Consider the following 20465-nt stretch of genomic DNA (forward strand, 5'->3'; position numbering starts at 1 on the left):
AATAACCACTCTGCCTACCTCATCTGGGGCAAATTCAAACAGCACTATATCCCACATGCTTCTAAATCAAGGCCCACATTTTGAGGCCACTTCCCCAGTGTCTGCTTAAAAAGTCTTGGAATAATTAGCCAACCACACCCCCTACTGGTAGGCGCTTACCTGGCAAATACATTCAGAAAGACGTAGAGTTTAAAGTTCTTTAGGAATCAAACACAAAGAATCTAACTTACATAGATTTCAAACCAGTAAAGCAAGTTTTTATTATAAAAAGAACAACATACTTGGATGTAATATATTACCCCTAAATATATGTAGAACCTTTACCGTCACTTTACTGTCCTTTTCCTCTCATGTTGCTAATGTGACTCGCTCATGTCGGTTTCTTCTCTACAACATTAGAAGGATTCGGCCATTTTTGTCCACACAGACTGCTCAGGTACTTGTTCAGTCTCTTGTCATTTCTAGACTGGATTACTGCAATGCACTGCTATCAGGTTCACCTATGAACGCAATCCATCCTCTGCAAATGATCCAAAATGCAGCTGCCCAGCTTGTTTTCAACCTGCCAAAGTTCTCGCATACCACCCTGCTGCTGCAATCCCTCCACTGGCTTCCGGTAGCTGCACGCATCCGATTCAAAACACTGATGCTGGCCTACAAAGCCAAAAAATGGACCAGCTCCCTCTTACCTCAAAGCCCTCATCACTCCTCGCACTGCACCCCGCAACCTCCGATCTACCAGCACTCCTCGACTGGTTCCACCATCTCACAGAGTAAGAGGCAAGTATACTACAAGGCTCTCCTCTGTTCTGGCACCAAGGTGGTGGAATGAACTTCCCCTAGAGGTCCGGACAGCTGAATCACTGGCTATTTTCAAGCGGCGGTTGAAGACCTACTTATTCAGGAAACACTTCAACTAGCACTTATTTCCTTATCTTTTGCATTAAAAAAAAAAAAAAAAACCTTTGACACTTTTTTCATTGTAACTTTGAACAAATGTTTTAAACTCATGGTATCTTAAGTATGTAACCTAGTGAACCAGCATTAATGTATTCAATGTTAGAGATTTAAGCACTTATGTACGTCGCTCTGGATAAGGGCATCTGCCAAATGCTGTAAATGTAAATGTAAATGTAAATGGATAACATTCACTCTTCTGAAAATTGAATTTATATCCAGAAAAGGAGCTGAATGTATCAAGAGTGGACAAGATACCAGGCAGACCAGACACAGGGTCTGATACATAGAGCAACAAATCATCTGCATACAATGATACAGGTAGTCTGTGTTCGATGCCATTCCTAGTGACACCTTTAAATAAAGTAAAGGACTGTAATGAAATGGCCAATGGTTCAATGGCCATGGCAAATAAAGATGGAGAGAGGGCAGCCCTGATGTGTCCCACGTTTTAATGGGAAATACTCTGAACATACATTGTTTGTTTGAATGCTGGCTTGAGGTGATGTACAGTATAAAGTAATTTCACCCAACCAATAAAGTTATTACCAAAACCAATTTTTTTTAATACAGTGAATAAATACTCCCACTCTATCCTATCAAATGCTTTTTCGGCATCCATTGAAATCACAATCTCAGGTACCGTTTCAGAATGTACAATATGAATAATATTTAAAAGTATTAAAGTATTCGAGTATTAAAAAATAAATGATGTCCCTTAATAAAACCGTTTTGCTCCTCAGAAATAATGCTGGGCAACACTCTCTCTAAGCGCAGAGCTATAGTTTTTGCCAGAACTTTAACATCAGCATTTAACAAAGATAGAGGCCTATAGGAACCACACAAAGTTGGATCTTTGTCACTCTTCAAAAGAAGAGCTATCGAAGCTTGGGTCATAGTAGTTGGGAGCAAACCATTTTCCAAGGATTCATTAAACACTGACAAAAGTAGAGGTGCTAATTTATTAATATTTTTTTTAAGAACTCAATAGGATACCCATCAGGTCCCAGGGCTTTATTGGACTGCATCGCTTTAATTAAGAATTTTATTTCTTCAAGGGAGAGTGGGGCATCTAGTTCTTGTACATGGTCAGAATCAATCGTAGGGTTTTCAAGATTGTCCAAAAACTGATTCATAATATCAGTATCATCCGTAAATTCGGATTTATACAAAGAGGTATAAAACGATTTGAACATGGCATTAATTTCTCCCGGGTCTGTAACAATTACATTAACATTATTATTAATTTTAGGTATCAAACGTGAGGCAGATTGACGTTTCAATTGGTGAGCCAATAGTCGATTCGCTTTATCCCCATGTTCATAGTAAGTGCCACGTGTCTGTAATAACAATCACTCTTCCTTAGTGGAGATAAAATCAAATTCTGTCTTAAGGTTAAGACGTTTCTTAAACAGTTCTGGAGAGGGATTGGATGCGCACTCTTGGTCAAGGATACCAATGGCAGAAGTGAGTTCTGTAAGCTTGGCCTTATGTTTTTTATTATAATGTGAAGAGTATGAAATAATCTGCCCCCTAAGGAAAGCCTTCAGTGACTCCCAAAGTAAAGACGATGATGTAAGTTCGTTCTGATTAAAAAGGAGAAACTCATCAATAGAATTAGACAGAAATCCACAAAATTTGTTATCTGCCAACAATAGAGAATTAAATCTCCAAAGGGGGGTGGTAGATCTCTGTGTGGACAGCTGAATATCCAGAAATAGTGGTGTGTGATCTGATAGTAAAATACTTGAATATTATATTTTCAAGTATATTATAACGGCAGCAACAGATGAATTCAAGCTGTTATCTATGAAGAAATAATCTATTCTTGAGTATGACTGGTGAACCTGAGAGAAAAAGGAGAAGTTTTTTATTTAAAGGATTACGAACTCTCCAAGGGTCAACCAACCCATTCTGATTCATAAAATCAGAAAAGGATTTTGACATAGCTGACTGAGATATTGGTCATGAACTAGATCTATCTAGCACTGGGTCAAGTACACAATACAAATCACCTCCAAAAATCAATAAATGAGAATTTAAATGAGGTATGCTACTAAGTAATCTGTTGGCGAATTCAACATCATCAAAGTTAGGTGCATAGACATTTACCAGCAGCACCTTTGTTTGCATTAACATGCCTACAACCATAAGATATCTGCCATTTTTATCAGCAATAACATCAGTAGGTAGAAACTGAATATTTTTATTGATCAAAATAGCAACTCCTCTTGATTTAGAGTTAAAGCTAGAATGAAAGACATGCCCTATCCAAGACACCTGCAGCCTATAATGATCTTTAGATTTGAGATGAGTTTCTTGCAAAAACACTATGTCGGAATTAAGCCGTTTCAAAGGGCTAAAAATTTTACCACGTTTAGATGGGCTACTCATGCCACGTATATTCCAGCTAGTGAAACGAACAGGATTACCGGAATTCAATTTAACAGTACTCATTTAAGTGCACATGAATAGTACGAAATGCCCCCCCCCCCAAAAAAAAAAAACACACACACACACAACCATTAACAGATACACACCCCAAAAAAAGGAAAACAAAATAGAAGGGGAAAAAAAAGAAAAAGAAAAAAAGGGGGAAAAGAGAAAAAAAGACAACTATACAAGAACAAGAGAAAAAAACATTGATGCCACGGGATTGTGACATCAACTCAGAGAATAGCCTGAGACTAAGCTGCAGTAGAGAGATAGATAACACCCACAGAGTCTTAATACTGAACAGCATTATTATTAATGTAAACCCCATTATATAAACAGGAAGTAAACACACACCGATATTACCGTATTACTGCAAACTGAAACGCTACCCAATGTTCATCGTTTTTATACACTTCTTGGCCTCTTCTGCAGAGACAAAGTCTTTTTCCACGTGACCTCCTGACCTCATTAGATGCGGCTCGATCCCGGGCCACCTTGGCCGTGTGGTCGCGGAAAACGGACATCTTTATTTCACCCACAGCATCTTGTCTCTCTCTGGCACGCCGTAGAACATTCTCACAGTCGCTATAATAGTGAAACCTGGCAATAACAGTGCGCGGTCGCTCACCGTGTTTGGGCTTCAGCTGAGAGGTTCTATGTGCACGGTCTATCAGCGGTGTTTCATCAAGTTTAAAAGTTTCCTTAAGCAGTGTAGAGACAACTGTATTGTTAATGACGGTATCCTCAGGAATCCCGACTATCCTATTATTCCGTCGCGACCGAGATTCGAGGTCCTCACACTTATTTTCTAGCGAAACAAACTCTGCGGTTAAATGTGCGAGTTTGTTTTTAAGCTCTGCTACATCATCAGTACAGACAGAGAGAGAATCCCCCATTTCTCCCACTGTACCTCTGAGTGCGGCCAACTCTGCGTCTGAAGCGGCCTTATCGTTCACCAGCTGTGCTTTTACTGACTGTAGGTCAGCTCTAATTGTGGACAAATCATCACCCAGTGCCGCACGAAGTTCGGTCTTAAAAATCTCAGCAATGTCTTACTTTAAAGAGATTAGCAGTTCTCGCTTCAGGGACTCCGCATCAATTACCTGGGTGACTTCCCTGGGAGAGGTGGAGCTGCGGGGTGAAGACAGATCCCCGGGGTCGCTACCTGTGTAGCAGGCCTCAGTTGTTGGGTCGGGGTGGCACGGGTTTTAGCGGTTTTACCAGCCATGATATTATGTCCAAGCGGTGAAAAAAGCCATTAACACAATATCCCACGGGTGAATATATCAAAAAGGTAATCCAACTTGCAATATAAAATAACAATTACCATAAACTCTGCAGGAGTCTCAAATCACACGTCTTACTCCATTGGCTGCTCAACAGCGCCCCCTATTATAGGAGATTTAACACTTTCTGAGATAACAGACTAAAGAATGCAACATTACCAGGTAAGAAGTGACATCTTTTGAAAACTATAGATATTTTCTATTAGAATTTTTGTTGGTTAAATTTAAAACCACAGTCTTTACGTGCAGTAAAATTCTAGTTTTTTAAAGAGTAGAATTATAAGAGTAGAAATAGAATAAAAAAAAATTGTACAGAAAATCTACAAGTACACTCCCTGACAAAAGTCTTGTCACCGATCCAAGTTGTAGGAGCAACAGATAATAACTGGATGTGACCAGTGTTGTAATGTAACGGAGTACAAATACTTCGTTACCGTACTTAATGCTAATGACATGTTATAGATGTGTCAGCCAAGTGGGCTGAAATTATCAGCCCAAATAAAAAGCAACTCCAGTATCACTTTGTGTAAAGACCTGACACAACTGACACTAGTAGGATGCATGAATCTATAGCCTGGGCTAGAAAAAAATCAGCCTGGCTTCTTCATACAATTCTACATATTTTTTTAAAGATTGTTTGTGGTGCTGTTATGTTTGATTTAACAATTTTATGACATTTGTCAACAGCAAATAATCTGATGGGAAAAAATTGAATATTATATTGACGTGTAGCCCAAATGGCCTGTTTAGACTATAGCAAGCCCTGCATCTGAGGCATGTCTCTAGCTGACAATTGCAAGGTTTCCTGGATTAATCTAGTCTCAATGGCCTTTTTCCTTTTCTAAACACACAAAATGACCACATCGTTATTTCAGATCTGCTCTACTTTCTAAACACATCAAGTCATTACTTACTATAAGATGTTTTTCATTGTTCATTGGCTACATTCTAGTAATAAGTCATTATATAAGCTTTATTAGATTTATTATTAAGTAAGTCTAACCTAAACAGTACTGTCTAATAAACTCTGTTAAAGGGCTAGGAATAGTACATACAGTGGGGCATACGTATTTATTCAGCCACCAATTGTGCAAGTTCTCCCACTTTAAAAGATAAGAGAGACCTGTAATTTTCATCATAGGTACACTTCAACTCTGAGAAAAATAATCCAGAAAATAACAATGTCTGATTTTTAAAGAATTTATTTGCAAATTATGGTGGAAAATAAGTATTTGGTCAATAACAATGGTTCATCTCAATACTTTGTTATATACCCTTTGTTGGCAATGGCAGAGGTCAAACGTTTTCTTTAAGTCTCCACAAGGTTTTTACACACTGATGCTGGTAGTTTGGCCCATTCGTACATGCTGATCTCCTCTAGAGAGATCAGCATGTGATGTTTTGGGGCTGTCGCTGGGCAACACGGATTTTCAACTCCCTCCAAAGATTTTCTTTGGGGTTGAGATCTGGAGACTGGCTAGTCCAGGACCTTGAAATGCTTCTTACGAAGCCACTCCTTCGTTGCCCGGGTGGTGTGTTTGGGATCATTGTCATGTGAAGTAATTATACTGACGTACTTTCCCCTTAGCGACACATGTTTTCAGATTGCGTAGGAAACCTTCCGTGCCCCCGCTAAGGAGTGTGTCTTAATTGGCACGAGGTCGTGTTGGAAACACAAGATCAACTGTTAAAAGTCTTACCTTGAACAGGTATCCTTGAAAAGGTATCCTTCGAAATCCCCCCGGTCTTCTAACAAAGGCTCCTCTCCAAGGTCTTCTACTTAATCTATTGTTTGAATCCTTAAATGAAGGAGGCAGACTTAGACCTTTTTGTCTTTTCAGGATCCTCACAATGGGAGGCATTATTTTTATTACTAGAATAAGTAAAAGGTATTAAGATGCAAAGATTATAACAAACCAAGAAACACTCTCCATGTGTAAACTTGCGTTTGTTCTATGATGCACCTAAAGTATAACATGCACTAAGGCTGCTTACAATAGAATGCACACCCAATGTGATTCAAGGCAGGCTTTTATACTTTTTTACTGTGGCCAGATAGATTTGGCTGTCAGGTTTGGTTGGCTTTGTGCCATTTAGACGGCTACCATCTTATTTCATAAATACTTCTCGGTTTCCCAAGCATATCTCGCCGCCATCTCTGTGTGCGCTGCTTATGTCATGTACTAGCTTAAGCAGGGGGACATGTATGGCACTGCAGGATTTGAATCCCTGGTGGCGTAGTGTGTTACTGATGGTAGCCTTTGTTACTTTGGTACCAGCTCTCTGCAGGTCATTCACTAGGTCCCCCCGTGTGGTTCTGGGATTTTTGCTCACCATTTATTTTGACCCCACGGAGTGAGATCTTGCGTGGAGCCCCAGATCGAGGGAGATTATCAGTGGTCTTGTATGTCTTCCATTTTCTAATGATTGCTCCCACAGTTGATTTCTTCACACCAAGCTGCTTATCTATTGCAGACCCAGTTTTTCCAGCCTGGTGCAGGTCTACAATTTTGTTTCTGGTGTCCTTTGGCAGCTCTTTGGTCTTGGCCATAGTTTGGAGTCTGACTGTTTGGGGTTGTGGACAGGTGTCTTTTATACTTATAACAAGTTCAAACAGGTGCCATTAAGACAGGTAACGAGTGGAGGACAGAGGGGGGAAAAAATAAGAGAAAAATGACGGTAAAGGTTCTACATATATTTAGTGGTAAAATATTACATCCAAGTATGTTGTTCTTTTTATAATACAAACTTGGTTTACTGGTTTGAAGTCTATGTAAGTTAGATTCTTTGTGTTTGACTCCTGAGGAAATTTAAACTCTACGTCTTTCTGAATGTATTTGTTAGTTCTCTGTTCATCTAAACATGTGTAGCCAGGTAAGCGCCTACCAGTAGGGGGTGTGGTTGGCTAATTATTCCAAGACTTTTTAAGCAGACACTGGGGAAGAGGCCTGGAAATGAGATTGGCGAGGTTTGGAAGTTGGGAGCTGGGGGCGGTTTGCGGCAGCTGATCTGTGACTGGAGAGTGCGTGGTAGGAGGTGGGGTAAAGCTGTCCAAAGTAATAAAGGAAATTATAGGACTGGTTGAAAGTGTGAAGAAGTTGAGAGATTGATGATATATTGTAAGGACAGTATGCAACAAAAAAGGGCTGTAAGAGTTAAGACGATCATGGATCAAAGAGTGATTTGTTCAATTCAAGAAGAAAGGAAATGGGTTAGAGGGGCAATTACAGGGATTCCTACAGAGGTTACAGTTGAAAAGATTAGGAAAGGTCTTACAGGAGCGGCAGTGATTGATGTAAAAAGGCTAAAATGCAAGAAGAACAATGATAGGGGGGACAGTCTCTCAGTAATGATTCATTTTGATGAGGAAAAACTGCCAAGTAAAGTCATGTTAAGGTATATGAGTTTTTCAGTTAGACTCTATATACCCCCACCTCCAAAATGTTTTAAATGCCAAAAGTTCGGTCATGTAGCAGCGGTGTGTAGAGGCAAACAGAGGTGTGCGAGATATGGTGGAGAACATGAACTTTTGGCATTTAAAACATTTTGGAGGTGGGGGTATATAGAGTCTAACTGAAAAACTCATATACCTTAACATGACTTTACTTGGCAGTTTTTCCTCATCAAAATAAAAAAATGGGATCAAGCGAATACTCACGCCTCTTGCCTTTAATATGCTCCAGAAAGTTGAATGAGTCTTTCACAGCACAATCGCAAACATTGCAGTAGTGCCTAAAGGGACAAAGTACAGCATCACTTATGAAACATAAAAAAGTAAAGTTACAGAGTGAGCCCTGTCCACAGAGAGGGTTATGGTGAGAGGCTGTTTAATATCAGCCTCTGTTTAAACAGATCACAAGTAAACAGGGTGTGAATGGGATGCAACTTGTGATCTGATCACTCAACTTGCCAAATGGAAAAATTGGGCAACCTAATAAAACGGCACCGAAACCACTAATGTGTTACTAGGGTTGATGTTTTCATGAGAATTGAGTTTTAAACTGTCCAATCAGTGTGTTGATCCGCTTAGAAGGTTCATTTGTTTTTCTGTCACCACTCTGTGGTATAAATGACTTCAGTCTCAATATAAACATGTACATATGCAAAATTCCCTCTCATGTACATGTTGCTGTTCTCAACATTGCTAGACACATTACTACATCAACATGGGATGTTTGTAAATGGATTGTTTTAGTCATTATTACAGCTATTCTAATTTAAAATGTCAAATTCATCACCTTTAAGAAAATTTATTAAAATACTGCATGATGTCACGGTTTACAATCATGGTCTTTGATGAAATGATGCACAGGGTTTGGAAAGGGGCCGATTTTGTTCAGAAAGCATGCAAATAAATTTCCTGACATGAACTTGAAAAATAATGAGTAGAAAAACTACATACAATAAAAGGCACACTTATTGAATCCTCACTATCTAACAGTATTTTGGGGTTTGTAGCCTCATGCACTGTGTATAAGCGGTTTGCACATTGTAATGACATTTTTGCCATTTTACCCACACCTCCAGAGAAATCCCTATTTTCTAGTGGTGTGTAAATAACAGTCAAATAAGCAGTAAATAACTAAACTAAAATGGTTTCATGTGGAGTTTGGAGATGCAGTGTGACAATGTGAAAAAGGACATGTAGGCCTTCTGCATATATCTGGTTCAGCAGATGTTCATCAGCGACCTACCCTCCCATCTCAGCCTGTGGTGTGGTCTTTGTGGTCGTGCTGTAGGAGGCGCAACAGTGGTCCATTTCTCTGCTACGGGTTTTCCTAGAGAAAAAATACAGAAATAAATGAATCAATTAAACACAAGCTCAGTGGCCATTGTATTAGTGTCATGATCATAACTGAAATCACAAAATCTAAACTGATTGTTCTGAGTTTTGTCATTAGTCTTGTCTGGGGATATGAAGTCACCTGTGCTGTTATACTGCTGTAGTTTACATTAAAATTGGGGTGCATGATGTTTGAAAAATGCTTCAGAAAACGAACAAAACGAGCGTGTAGCCAATGAGCAGAAGGGGGCGTGTCTTGTCAATATGTGTGCCTGATATCATCCTTTCATTTTTATTTATTTACTTAGTATTAATTTGTTCACAAAAACCTTATTATTTTGTTTTCTATCTTATGTAGAGCCCTGCTAAATTAGGGTCTAATAATTATTTAGTTTGTATTTTCTTTTACAGTAAACAGTGAAAAATTATTACTTTCATACAAAAGAGAAATAACTAAGAAAATACTGTTATAAAAAAAAAGTGTTGTTTAACCAATGAGGTGGGTTTTTCTCTGACCTCTGAAGGTCAGAGGGCAGAGTGCGAGGGACTACGAAGTGAGTGAGAGAGACGGACGATACGAGGTGGCCGATCGCACGGTCCACGTGAAAAAGCACTGTAAAGCTGAAAAAGAGTCTGTGGACTGCACACAAGGACCCTGAACAGATAAGAGACTGCTAAGTAAAATAATCGTAAATGAACTCTATGTAGAAAGCGTAAGTGAGAGAGTAACTTGACCGCAGTTCTTTTAATCTCAGTGCTTGTGAGCTTTACGAGATGCATATAGTTTCAAAATGACATAAAATGGACTATCGCAAAGTTTATTGACTGTACAACCCAGTCTCACGGCAGTTTGTGACACAGGTCACGAAATGTAATCTGTTTGATTCGTGTTCGTGCAGACTTTTTTTTTCGTGTCACTCAGCACGACTTTCGATCTAATGTATTTCAATAGGAAGCATCTTTCGCCACTCGGCATCTTTCTGCCACTCCGAAGCATTGTTTTTGCTCATTTGTTATTCATTTTTAAACTTTAAGCACTACATTACTCAACATTTAACCAGGAGATTTTATCCTTGTTTTTATTGCTTTGTGCTATGGTCTACTTTTACTGTGTTGAAGACGTCAGCTAAAACTACCTGATGACCCACCGCCAATTCTCTTTTAATGACATCCTCATCTTTCTTTCAACACATAAACACGAAAGTGTGCTTGATAATTCAACAATACGATGACCTCGTAATACTCAGCCTAACCTGTTGTTATTCTTCTGTGTTTTACAGTCACATACCCTCCGGTTGAGTGTTCCCTGTCATCCAGTGTGGAGGTTCCCTCAGAAATACTAAATCCTCAAAAGGTATTTGGTAAATAACAGTGATGGATTTAAGTTTAAATCTAAAAGTCATGTAAAAGTAAAGTAATTAAAGACAAAACCCTTAGACAAAACTGTCAGTGCAGTAGATGGATTAAGAACACAATGCAGTAAAGATGTGGTCCAGTTTGATACTGAATCATGAAAGTTTATTCAAAATATTGATCAGTTGACTTTTTAATTGGCCCTCATCGTCCTTTACAGCTTTATTTTGTATTTTCTTTACAGACAAAAATATGGAGAGGCTCTCAAATATTTTGGCATCATGTCTTTCTGCTGAGCCTCAGAGAAGCTCTGCTTCATCATGTTCTTTTCGGCAGCAGAAAGCCTCAGAGTGCTGGAAAGAGGCAAGACCATACCACCTACAATGCCTTATCGCAAAGGAGGCTGTTGGTCATCCCTTGTGTTGCCTTTGCCATGAGCCTGCTGTTATTAGGTTGGTTTTCAATAATATTAAACTTTAATTACCCAGGGTCAGTTTGCTGAGAATTAATGCTCAGTGGCGTGCTTTATAAGCTAAGTTGCATGTCTTGTGGAATGGTAGAAACTTAAGTTGAAAACCACATTAATGACAAGTTAATTGTCATTAAGGAACTTTGTGCTGTGAGGTGAGGTGCTAAACATTGAGCTACTACGCAGTCCTATCAAATCAAATCAGAACTACTCAAAGTAAATTTGAAATAACTTAAATTATTCACCTGAAATGATGTATTTATATTAGAATGTTTTTTGTTTTGTTTTTTCTCCGTAGGTGCAGAGAGTGTCTTCCTGAGGATTGGTTCTGTGGGGACTGTGATGTATTGCATTACAAAAAACAGCCACTCCACAACAGGGAAAGTGTGATTCATGGGTTTTTTGAAGCTATTCCTCCAACCTCATGCATCATTAAAGGAGAAGGTGGATATTGCGCTCATGAGCAAGGTACGTTCTCATGAAAGTCTTAATGTTGCTGTTCATGTGTGTCAGCAGCCAGTTACAGATAATCAAAATTAGTGGTTTTCTTTCTTTTTGCCAGCTTGCATTTTGCCAACTGTGAAGGTGCCAGACTGCTCCTGTGAAGGCACAAGCTTCACTGTATTACCAGGCAAACCGGTGATTTTGATTACCATCAATGGTAAAAACAATATACACTACTTAGATTTCTATTTTAGATTTGATGTTTTTCATACTGGTGTGCTGTGACATTGTGCCCGTCAACACCCATGGTATTGACATTAACTGGAACAAATACAAACAGCTTTTTTTATTTTTGTCCTCTGCAAACAAAAAAAAAAAGTTAGCTGTTGCAAAGCAGTTACATCCTTTGAATGCTTCCAGAATGAAATCCAATCGACACAGCTGTTTGGAATTTGGTGAATTAGACGAATGTAAACAATGTAGGTGTGATACTTCTCAAGAAGTGTGAGTGCTATACTGGGATTATAGGAACTTAAACAATGTCTCTCAACCATTCACAATGTGCAGAATGAACTGTTGTAAAAAAATGATGTGGTAAATGTTTATTTATAATTTTTTAAATTAACTTTTTTGTTCCAAGTGCGTTTTGACTTGCATCAGCCACTATATGAATGTCAAACATGCCAGCAGCAGTGGACTCCTGATTCAAAGGACCTCCTTAGGAGTGGATTTTGGCCAGCCTCTGTCAGCAATTCAACGCTGTATACACTGGACCTCCAAGGTCATCGCTCGAGGATTCTCCAGACAAGCCTTTGCAAAGCTGTTGGAGCATCGGACTAAGTGTGGAGGAAGAGTAAGTGTAATTGTTATTACTTATAACGTGTCTTTCCATAAGCAGACAATATCACAAATACTATTTCTTTCTATATATCTTCCAGAATGGACATATCAACGACGATGCACTGCAGCGGAGCTTTTTGGAGTTTTTCTACGCTTCTTTTGAAGAAGACCAGCTCTGCTGTAGTGCACCTTTCACCTGCCCAGCCTGCATGCCGGAAATGTTGGCTGTTTCCGCCGATGGGAACAGAAAGCTATATCGCTTTCACCGAAACACAAGGTGGTTTTTGTTTCAGTCTTTTTATTGATTTATTTACTTTATATATGTAATGGATGGATTCTCTATTTTTCTTTCTTTCTCAGCTCTGATGATCCTAGTTTTTTTTAAGGGCTCTTTGTGGCTGAAGACAGTGTGGTGTCTACATTTGTCGACACCATACAGAAAGCAGTGAGAAATGCAAGTGTTTTATCTTAACTTGACAAAATAGTTGACAAAAAAAAAAACGTGTGTCCGAACTTGATTTCCTTCCCACTTCAACTACTTCTGCCTACCAAGTACTCTAAAATCAAATTGAGAGAATAAATGCTACATATTGTAAGACACCATTGTTTTTATTTGATTTGCTATGTTTGTGTGTCATAGACACAGGGAAGAGGCACATGTGGGGACTCCCAGTGGACAGCAGCGAGGGAGACGTCAAAGAAGGCTTCCAAATTGGATGAAGAGGGGATGGAGGTTGCTGTGTGTCGCCATGGGTTCCTTCTGAAGGCCCTTGATATGTACAGAGGGGAGATATTTGCCTACCCCCTGTATCTTCAAAAGGAGCTCGTGCCAGCCAAGGCAAAATTCTTTGCTTTGTATGTGGCTTGCAAATATTGGCCATACTTGGAGAAAGCTGTTCGAGTCCTTCCTGCCCTTCAGGAGCTCACCGAAATGAAACCCTTCCTCAGCATAATGCATGCTCGAGCCCATGCTACAAAGTGTGAGGTATGTATAATATATTTGCAACATATGTACATTTGTAATGTTTACACGCACATTAATAATATGAAATGAAAAGGCTACTATACTAGGTAGCCTTTTTGCTTTACAATTTGCATTTTGAGGCAATTTGTGATATAGGGATATATAAATAATATTTACTTGAATTGATTTGAATTTCTTCCACCCTTTACTAACAGATTAAATGGAGTGGTAGGAACCAGGAAGGAGCAGGAACAACAGCTGGAGAGGAGGTGGAGCAAGTGAACAGCTACCTGTCACGTTGTGCCCTGACTACCAAATATATGTCCATAGCAGGTGATCAGAGTGTTTGCAAAATTCCTACATACTTTTATTAGATTAAGCATCATAACCTCATTATTTGCTTTCAACAGCACGGGTGGACATGGTTACTTTGCATGCAGTGGGGTGGAACCACAAAGTCTCTCTCTACATCTGGCACTTTCCACAAGATATGTGAAGGTAAGACTACTGTTAATTGTTTTGTGTGTCCTTTTGTTGTGTGCACTTGGCAAGTTTTAATCCTGATTATTGTATTATTAAAACTGTTAATCAGACTTTTCAGAGACTCCAGGATGAGACTACAAGGCTAGATGAACTCAAAGCAGAGCTACACTGCACAGATGAATTGGTGTCACAGTGGCTCTCTGATGTGAAGGAATGGGCAGCTGATAAGGTAAGCATGACCAGATAAAAGAAACAACAAATTTCCTTTTTTACTACTGTTTGAAATTTTAAGTTTGACATTAAAGAGCAGCCAAAGGTCATCATGCTGAGATCATCGATGGAGTACAACAGTTGGTGACATCACCTGCCACCATAGACATCCAATGTTATGCCACATTTATATGTTTATTTTATATTCCAGTTTCCCTGCAGGAAATGCACATACCAAGTTGGATTAAAATTTGTTTTCACTATTAATTCTACAGACACATAAGATACATCTCATGCCAGTCAAGGCACCACACACAGAGGACTTCAGCAGTCAATTGAGGGTCTTTACCTTAGTGTGAGGCAGCGGAAGCAAACCCTCTACCGTCAGAATGGTATAAATATATAATATAATATATTGAAAAAATCAAGCTACTGTATGCATCCTACTCAACAAATACATAGAAATACAAATAGTATTATATTTCTTATTTGTTAATTTATTTATTTTTTAAAAAAGTAATTATATAAAGTGTGTATATAAAGTAATACTATTAATTGTTTATATATACTGTGTGTGTGTGTGTATGTATGTATGTATGTATGTATGTGTGTATATATATATACACACACACACACACACACACACACACACACACACACACACACAGTATATATAAATAATTAATAGTATTACTTTGTTTTTGTAGATAGCAGCAAGTTTCGCCACCGCCTTTGAGGGAAGCTGGCAGAAGACAAAAAACACCTTCAGGAGATCCAGAAATACAATGGTCTTGTACAAGACTCTGCCACAAACATAGATGTAGCTACTGTGGAGCATTCCCTTAATGGAGAGAGCAATGTGTCTCAAATATGGCCGTGGGAGGTTCATGGCAGTGGTATGTCAGTTTCCAGAAGCTTCTCAAGAATTTATTTACAGTTCTGCTGTATAGACTATACTGAAAAAACACACAAACTAAATGAATATTACAACACTCAATATGTTACATGCATGCCTTAGATGCCTTTCAGTTTTTTTTATTATGTATCAACTTGAAAAGGTACATTTGTAGTTACAAAACATTGCAATGCTATTATGCAAGATTGTCTCATGCATACATACAATTGCTATTGATTCTTAGCCAACATTTCAATCAAGAAACAATTGCATGACCAAGGAAAAAAGCATTTTGGCATTGGAGATGGCACAACACTGCACATGGTTGCAGAGCCTGGATGTGTTTCTCAAGGACAAGATGGCTGAGGAGGGTAAGTTGAATAAAACCGCTATCCATTTAAAGTATGAATTTCAAATGGAAAAAAATAAACATTATCAGTCTCAGCCACACAATTTGAATGGAGTAGAAGGGTTATTGCTCTTTTTGCCACAAATGGGGATTATATTATGCGATGGTAACAAGTCAGTAAGGCTTTAAAACTTTTCAAATTTGCTTGATAGATTTGTTGTATTTGTTGTACTGTGGCTGTTAAATAAAAGGAGAAATTAACAAAAGAATTTTGAACATTGAATTCAGCACCATCAAACACACCTATTTCTTGATGTAACACCTGAATGCTACACAATGTGTTACTTTAGCACAACTGTAGTGAAGAAGAAAACCGTTAACTTAAAACAGCTATCAGACATTGGCTGCAACACAAAACACATTTCTGCTGCTTTGGGGCTCACTGCATAAATTCACCTCAGTGAGACTGATCATGTTGCCTCAAGTCAGTTTATACAGAAGCTAGCCTGGTACCATGGCAACGATACACATTAAAATATGCTGGTATGTAGATTTGAATGGATGAAATCTTCATTGAAGTTCTTTGGCCTCATTAAGCAATCTTAACAAGCAGTTTGTCTTTAATGTAATCTCTTTTGTATTTTGAGATGTAGACAAGGGAAATGAGGGACTTTGCTGTCTCTTAAGAAGACGACTGTCAGAGGTGTCAGAACAGTTGCAAGTTGTCCTCCAACAGTACAAGCCTGCTTTAGGTCCCGAGGCCTCTGTCCTTCTACATGTTGAAGCAGAAGATCCAAGTGGCCTCAGTAGTCCAGACACCAGTGAGGATGAAGAGGAAAACACAGTTTAGGTATTTATTTGTTCATATGTTCTCAAGAATAGACTTGGGGGGTGTTCCATCAAGGTGGGTAAAGGAAACACCTGGCTTATTTTGATAAATCTTGATAATTTAGGTAAGAGTTCCGTGCCATTACTGTGGCTTAAGCCCAGTTCACACCAAAGATTCACAATGAGACAAAACCATTTTAGAACGTTACAGTGATGTAAACAGGCCCTTTTCAGATTGACTCTGATGGCACCAATTCACCAGTTGCTGGTTTTCGAATGTAAGGTACAATACCTGTTTCAACAGCCAATCAGCTCGTAGCAAATTCAGCTGGTCAAGTCACTAAACTGTCGGCTAGTTGAAGTTTTGGATGGAGGAAAGAGATGATCAGTTGATCAATTAGTTTGAGGAACAGCACTATCTGTGTAACTCAAGCCTTAAAATTTATTCAACTCTTCAGGGCTGCTTATGAACTATGTGCACATGCACAATGCATGCTTATTCAAGCCTGGTTAAAGTCACTGTTGACTAGACGTGGCTAATAATTTAGTGGAATGGCTTGAGCCTGCAGTGAAAGTCAGTGTTAATTTAAGCAAGCCTTTTTCAAGTGGTCAGCTTACATTAACTGCATTGATGGAATACCCCCCTGTTACTGTTACTCTTTATTTGTGTATTTATTAATGCTTTACACACCTTGTTCATTCTAAAACTTCACCTTCTTATCATACGTCTTGCTTTTTTTGTTTTTCTGTATTTTCCCAGATGGAAGATACACAAAGGACTGTGTTGAAGGAAATGGACTCACCCTATGTCTGTATATTATTAGTATGCTGATTGTTTAACCACATCAAAATATGTATGCATCCTATATTGTTGAAAATTCAACCTTTGTTGACAATTTGTCACTGTCTTTTTTTTTTTTTTTTTTTTACAAGCACATTGTACATTGGTACAGCAGATTTAGCTAATACATTCAGTGCTTGTATAATGCATTAGATTGTATGTAACAGAAAAATACACTGTTTTGTATGCTATGATTATACTTTATATAGTATATTATTACAGTTGACCGATAACTTGTTTCCCTGTTTTGTTGGTGCTTTTCAAGTTACCTTAACCTCAGTCCAGTGTCATTAAATACAACCGTATGACGTGTGACAAATATGCATTTGGTGTATTTTCAATAAATTATTTCCAAAGATGAGTATTTTATGTCTTTTATTTTTATATACATTATTTATAAACAAAGTTTTATGGTTGATGAAAGTAAATAGCTCGAGAAAGAAAGATAAATAAAGCATATTTATAAGAGTAATCTTGTTTAATTTGACATCACACTGCATTTTTAATACTTTAAGGCAGGTCTATTTATTTATTTACAAACAAACTGCTTTTGGCATTAAACTTGAGATATAGAAGTAATGTGTATCTAAGGTGTATATGCATAATGTATGCATAGCTTTGTATTAGTATTTTTACATTTAATGCATGTATTTTGGCATTTTTTGAGAAACAACTTGGTGTGGTGGCGAGTGGCTAGACCTGGGAGAGTTTTTGTCTATGTATTGTATGTGGGACTGTATCTGGATTGTGTTTATGTACAGTAGTTTCTGTAAATGCATAGAGGCAAACTCCTCACCTTTCAGTGAGAACATTTTGAGATCAAAATAGGTCATCTATAGGATTTGCATAGATCCAATGAAAATGTGTTTTTATGGGGGGGGGGGGGTTGCAACAATATTTTGTGAAAAATTACAGCTATTGTCATATAGGGTAATAATAATACATGAAAAAATCCCTTGAAGTAACTACAAATAAGCATGTAAAACAAAAAACAAAAAAACAAAAAACAAAAAAAAAAGCATGCTCCTGCCCCGTGCAATGTTCTCATCTTTTCACCCCCACCTGTTTGTGTCCCTGATATGTGTTAAGGACCCTCTTGAAAACGATGGTTCATCTCAAGGGGTTTCATCGTTGTAACAAACTTGTAGTGACCAACTGGAATTGCCTACAATTCTGCTGACCATCCAGTGCATTACTACAGGTGTGGGGGAATGCTTGAAGGACTTGGGTTGAGACTGAAAACATAGATCTCGCATGTCATCATGAAAATAATCTTAAAAATTAGGCCATGTCAAACAACTTTGTAATTTTTGTCAAAGGGGTTCTGTAAAGCTATACCTGTGCAAAGCCTTTTCATGAAATTGTGATAATTAAAAGTTTTCCGAAGGACTGAAAGAAATTAGCTAATAAAACAGATTCTGTCATATTGTAAACTTGAAAGTGACTCATTTTGGTCACTATTTTCACATAAAAAGGAAAAACAAACAAAAGCTTCTTTTTTATATACAGGGCCTTCAAAGTGCTCTATGAAACTAGGCCTGGGATGGCTTGTGGTAATAAAAAAAGAGAAAATTAAAACTTTGTCTTAGAGCTAATCCAAATACATCAATTGGAAAGGTCTCAACCTGGAGAGTAACATATGTCAGTATGAAGGTTCTACATGGCCCCTGCGTTCCAAATACTGATCTTTGAACCTTGACCTTGGACCATGTTTGAAGTATTATAATCCAGCAACAAAAAGGTCTACAGACATGGGACCAGCTGTTATAGAGAGCTCTGGACCTCAGCTATCATGTGAGTATAGTCACTATTGGGCACCAACTGGGGGTGCTGTCAAAAATATCTCACAAGCTATTTTCACCCATTTAACAATTATATTTTTAAATCTGATAACACCAATGTGCCCCCCCCCCTTTAAAGCCCTTAAGAGGATCCACAGTTTAATACTGTCAACTTCTAAATATGGGGAATATATCACTGTATTTAAAAACTACAATTCACAGTACAGATGCGCCAATGAACTTGTTACTGAGCGTTCAAATCAGTATCCACACTTGAAGTTCATCCAGTTTAGGGTTAAAAATCAGTAGTTGTCTTTTAACTAGTGAAAAACACTAGTGACTAGTGTTCATTTATAGTAGCTATAACCATGGTGATCCAGAAAAGTATATTTATAATTAAATTATATGCTACCCCAAATTGTCATTTCAAAGTAATCCACCTAAAACAATCAAATTTCTCAATTAAATATGCTCAATGTAAGTTGTTTATTTATTTAATCAACTATATCACTGTCATATTGTGTTATGAGTTATTATGATGCATGGAAAAGTAAAAACAAAAATTATATTTTACAAGTGTTTATTGTAGTTCATTTGTGTTCTTTGACAAAAATACAAATGAAAATACACCAAATGACTATTTATTCATTAAAGAGTCGTAATAACAATTTACTGACAAGATGCAGAAGTTGAAACCAATATTCTTTGGCATGGAGTCTAGACAATGGTGGTGATACAGGGCTGAAAATCTGGATGCTGATAAGATGAATGTGGAGCTCAGCGGAAGGATCCATGGGAGCTGAATGCAATGATGACTGGAGGTGAATGGGGTGGAAGAGGGTCACGTCAATTTGCCTGAAATGACAACTGACAGCAGCTAAGGAACAGCTTTAAACTTATTTAAAAATATGATTGGTTTAAGAAGTAAAGTGCCAACAGTCAGCTGACAAGTTTGGAGTGGAAGACAGTGAGAGTGTGGGAGAGAGAATGTAATGGTATGGTCACTTATTGTTGAACCATATTCTAGCTTCATAATTCTCAAACAAGCCTTTCTTAACAGTGGACTGTAAGGTTAAGTTAACTTGAAAAGCACGGACAACAGAACACAAAATCAAGTAGCTTCATCACTCTGTCTCCTCTCCACCAATAAGCTGGTGTGTGGTGGGAGTTCTGGCGCAATATGGCTGTCGTCGCATCATCCAGGTGGATGGTGCACATTGGTGGTGGTTGAGGAGATTCCCCTTACATGTAAAGCACTTTCAGTACACAGAAAAGTACCATATAAATTTAACAAATTATTATTAATTATGTAAACTGTAATAAAATACCAGTGAAATTTATAATCATGACACATAAAAACATGTTTCTGAGTGACATCTGAAAAGGAAATTGAGTTGGATTAAGTATATTTCTATTTAAGCCTGCTTGGGTGTAACATTTGTCACATTTATTGGAGATTTATCTTTTCACCACTACAGAAAGATGTGATACAACTTCAAATGCAGCACAGAAAAAAAATGTAATAAATAGGCAGAAACCAAAATGG

General features: G+C 38.1%; 1 protein-coding gene across 6 annotated transcripts; it reads left to right on the forward strand.

Annotated features, from left to right (window-relative positions):
• The first annotated feature begins 9628 nt into the window (after nucleotides 1–9628).
• Nucleotides 9629–17448, forward strand: si:ch211-57b15.1. 6 transcript variants are annotated; one of them, XR_007138927.1, is made up of 16 exons: nucleotides 9629–10175; nucleotides 10743–10816; nucleotides 11060–11267; nucleotides 11583–11752; nucleotides 11847–11945; nucleotides 12369–12581; nucleotides 12667–12845; nucleotides 13209–13553; nucleotides 13748–13865; nucleotides 13943–14030; nucleotides 14125–14244; nucleotides 14501–14617; nucleotides 14933–15121; nucleotides 15365–15491; nucleotides 16117–16319; nucleotides 17058–17448. XR_007138927.1 is itself a non-coding variant. In XM_047805357.1 (7 exons), exons 3-6 carry the CDS (start codon nucleotides 11068–11070, stop codon nucleotides 12566–12568), a joined length of 669 nt encoding a protein of 222 aa, XP_047661313.1. In that variant the 5' UTR covers nucleotides 9629–10175; nucleotides 10743–10816; nucleotides 11060–11067; the 3' UTR covers nucleotides 12569–12581; nucleotides 12667–13016. The 6 variants fall into 6 exon arrangements, 1 of the variants encoding a protein (XP_047661313.1); XR_007138925.1 differs by having other exon boundaries at nucleotides 16123–16319; XR_007138928.1 differs by having other exon boundaries at nucleotides 12419–12581; nucleotides 16123–16319.
• Nucleotides 17449–20465: the final 3017 nt, after the last annotated feature.

This window comes from Tachysurus fulvidraco, chromosome 21, assembly GCF_022655615.1.
Source record: "Tachysurus fulvidraco isolate hzauxx_2018 chromosome 21, HZAU_PFXX_2.0, whole genome shotgun sequence".
NCBI classification, from domain to species: domain Eukaryota; kingdom Metazoa; phylum Chordata; class Actinopteri; order Siluriformes; family Bagridae; genus Tachysurus; species Tachysurus fulvidraco.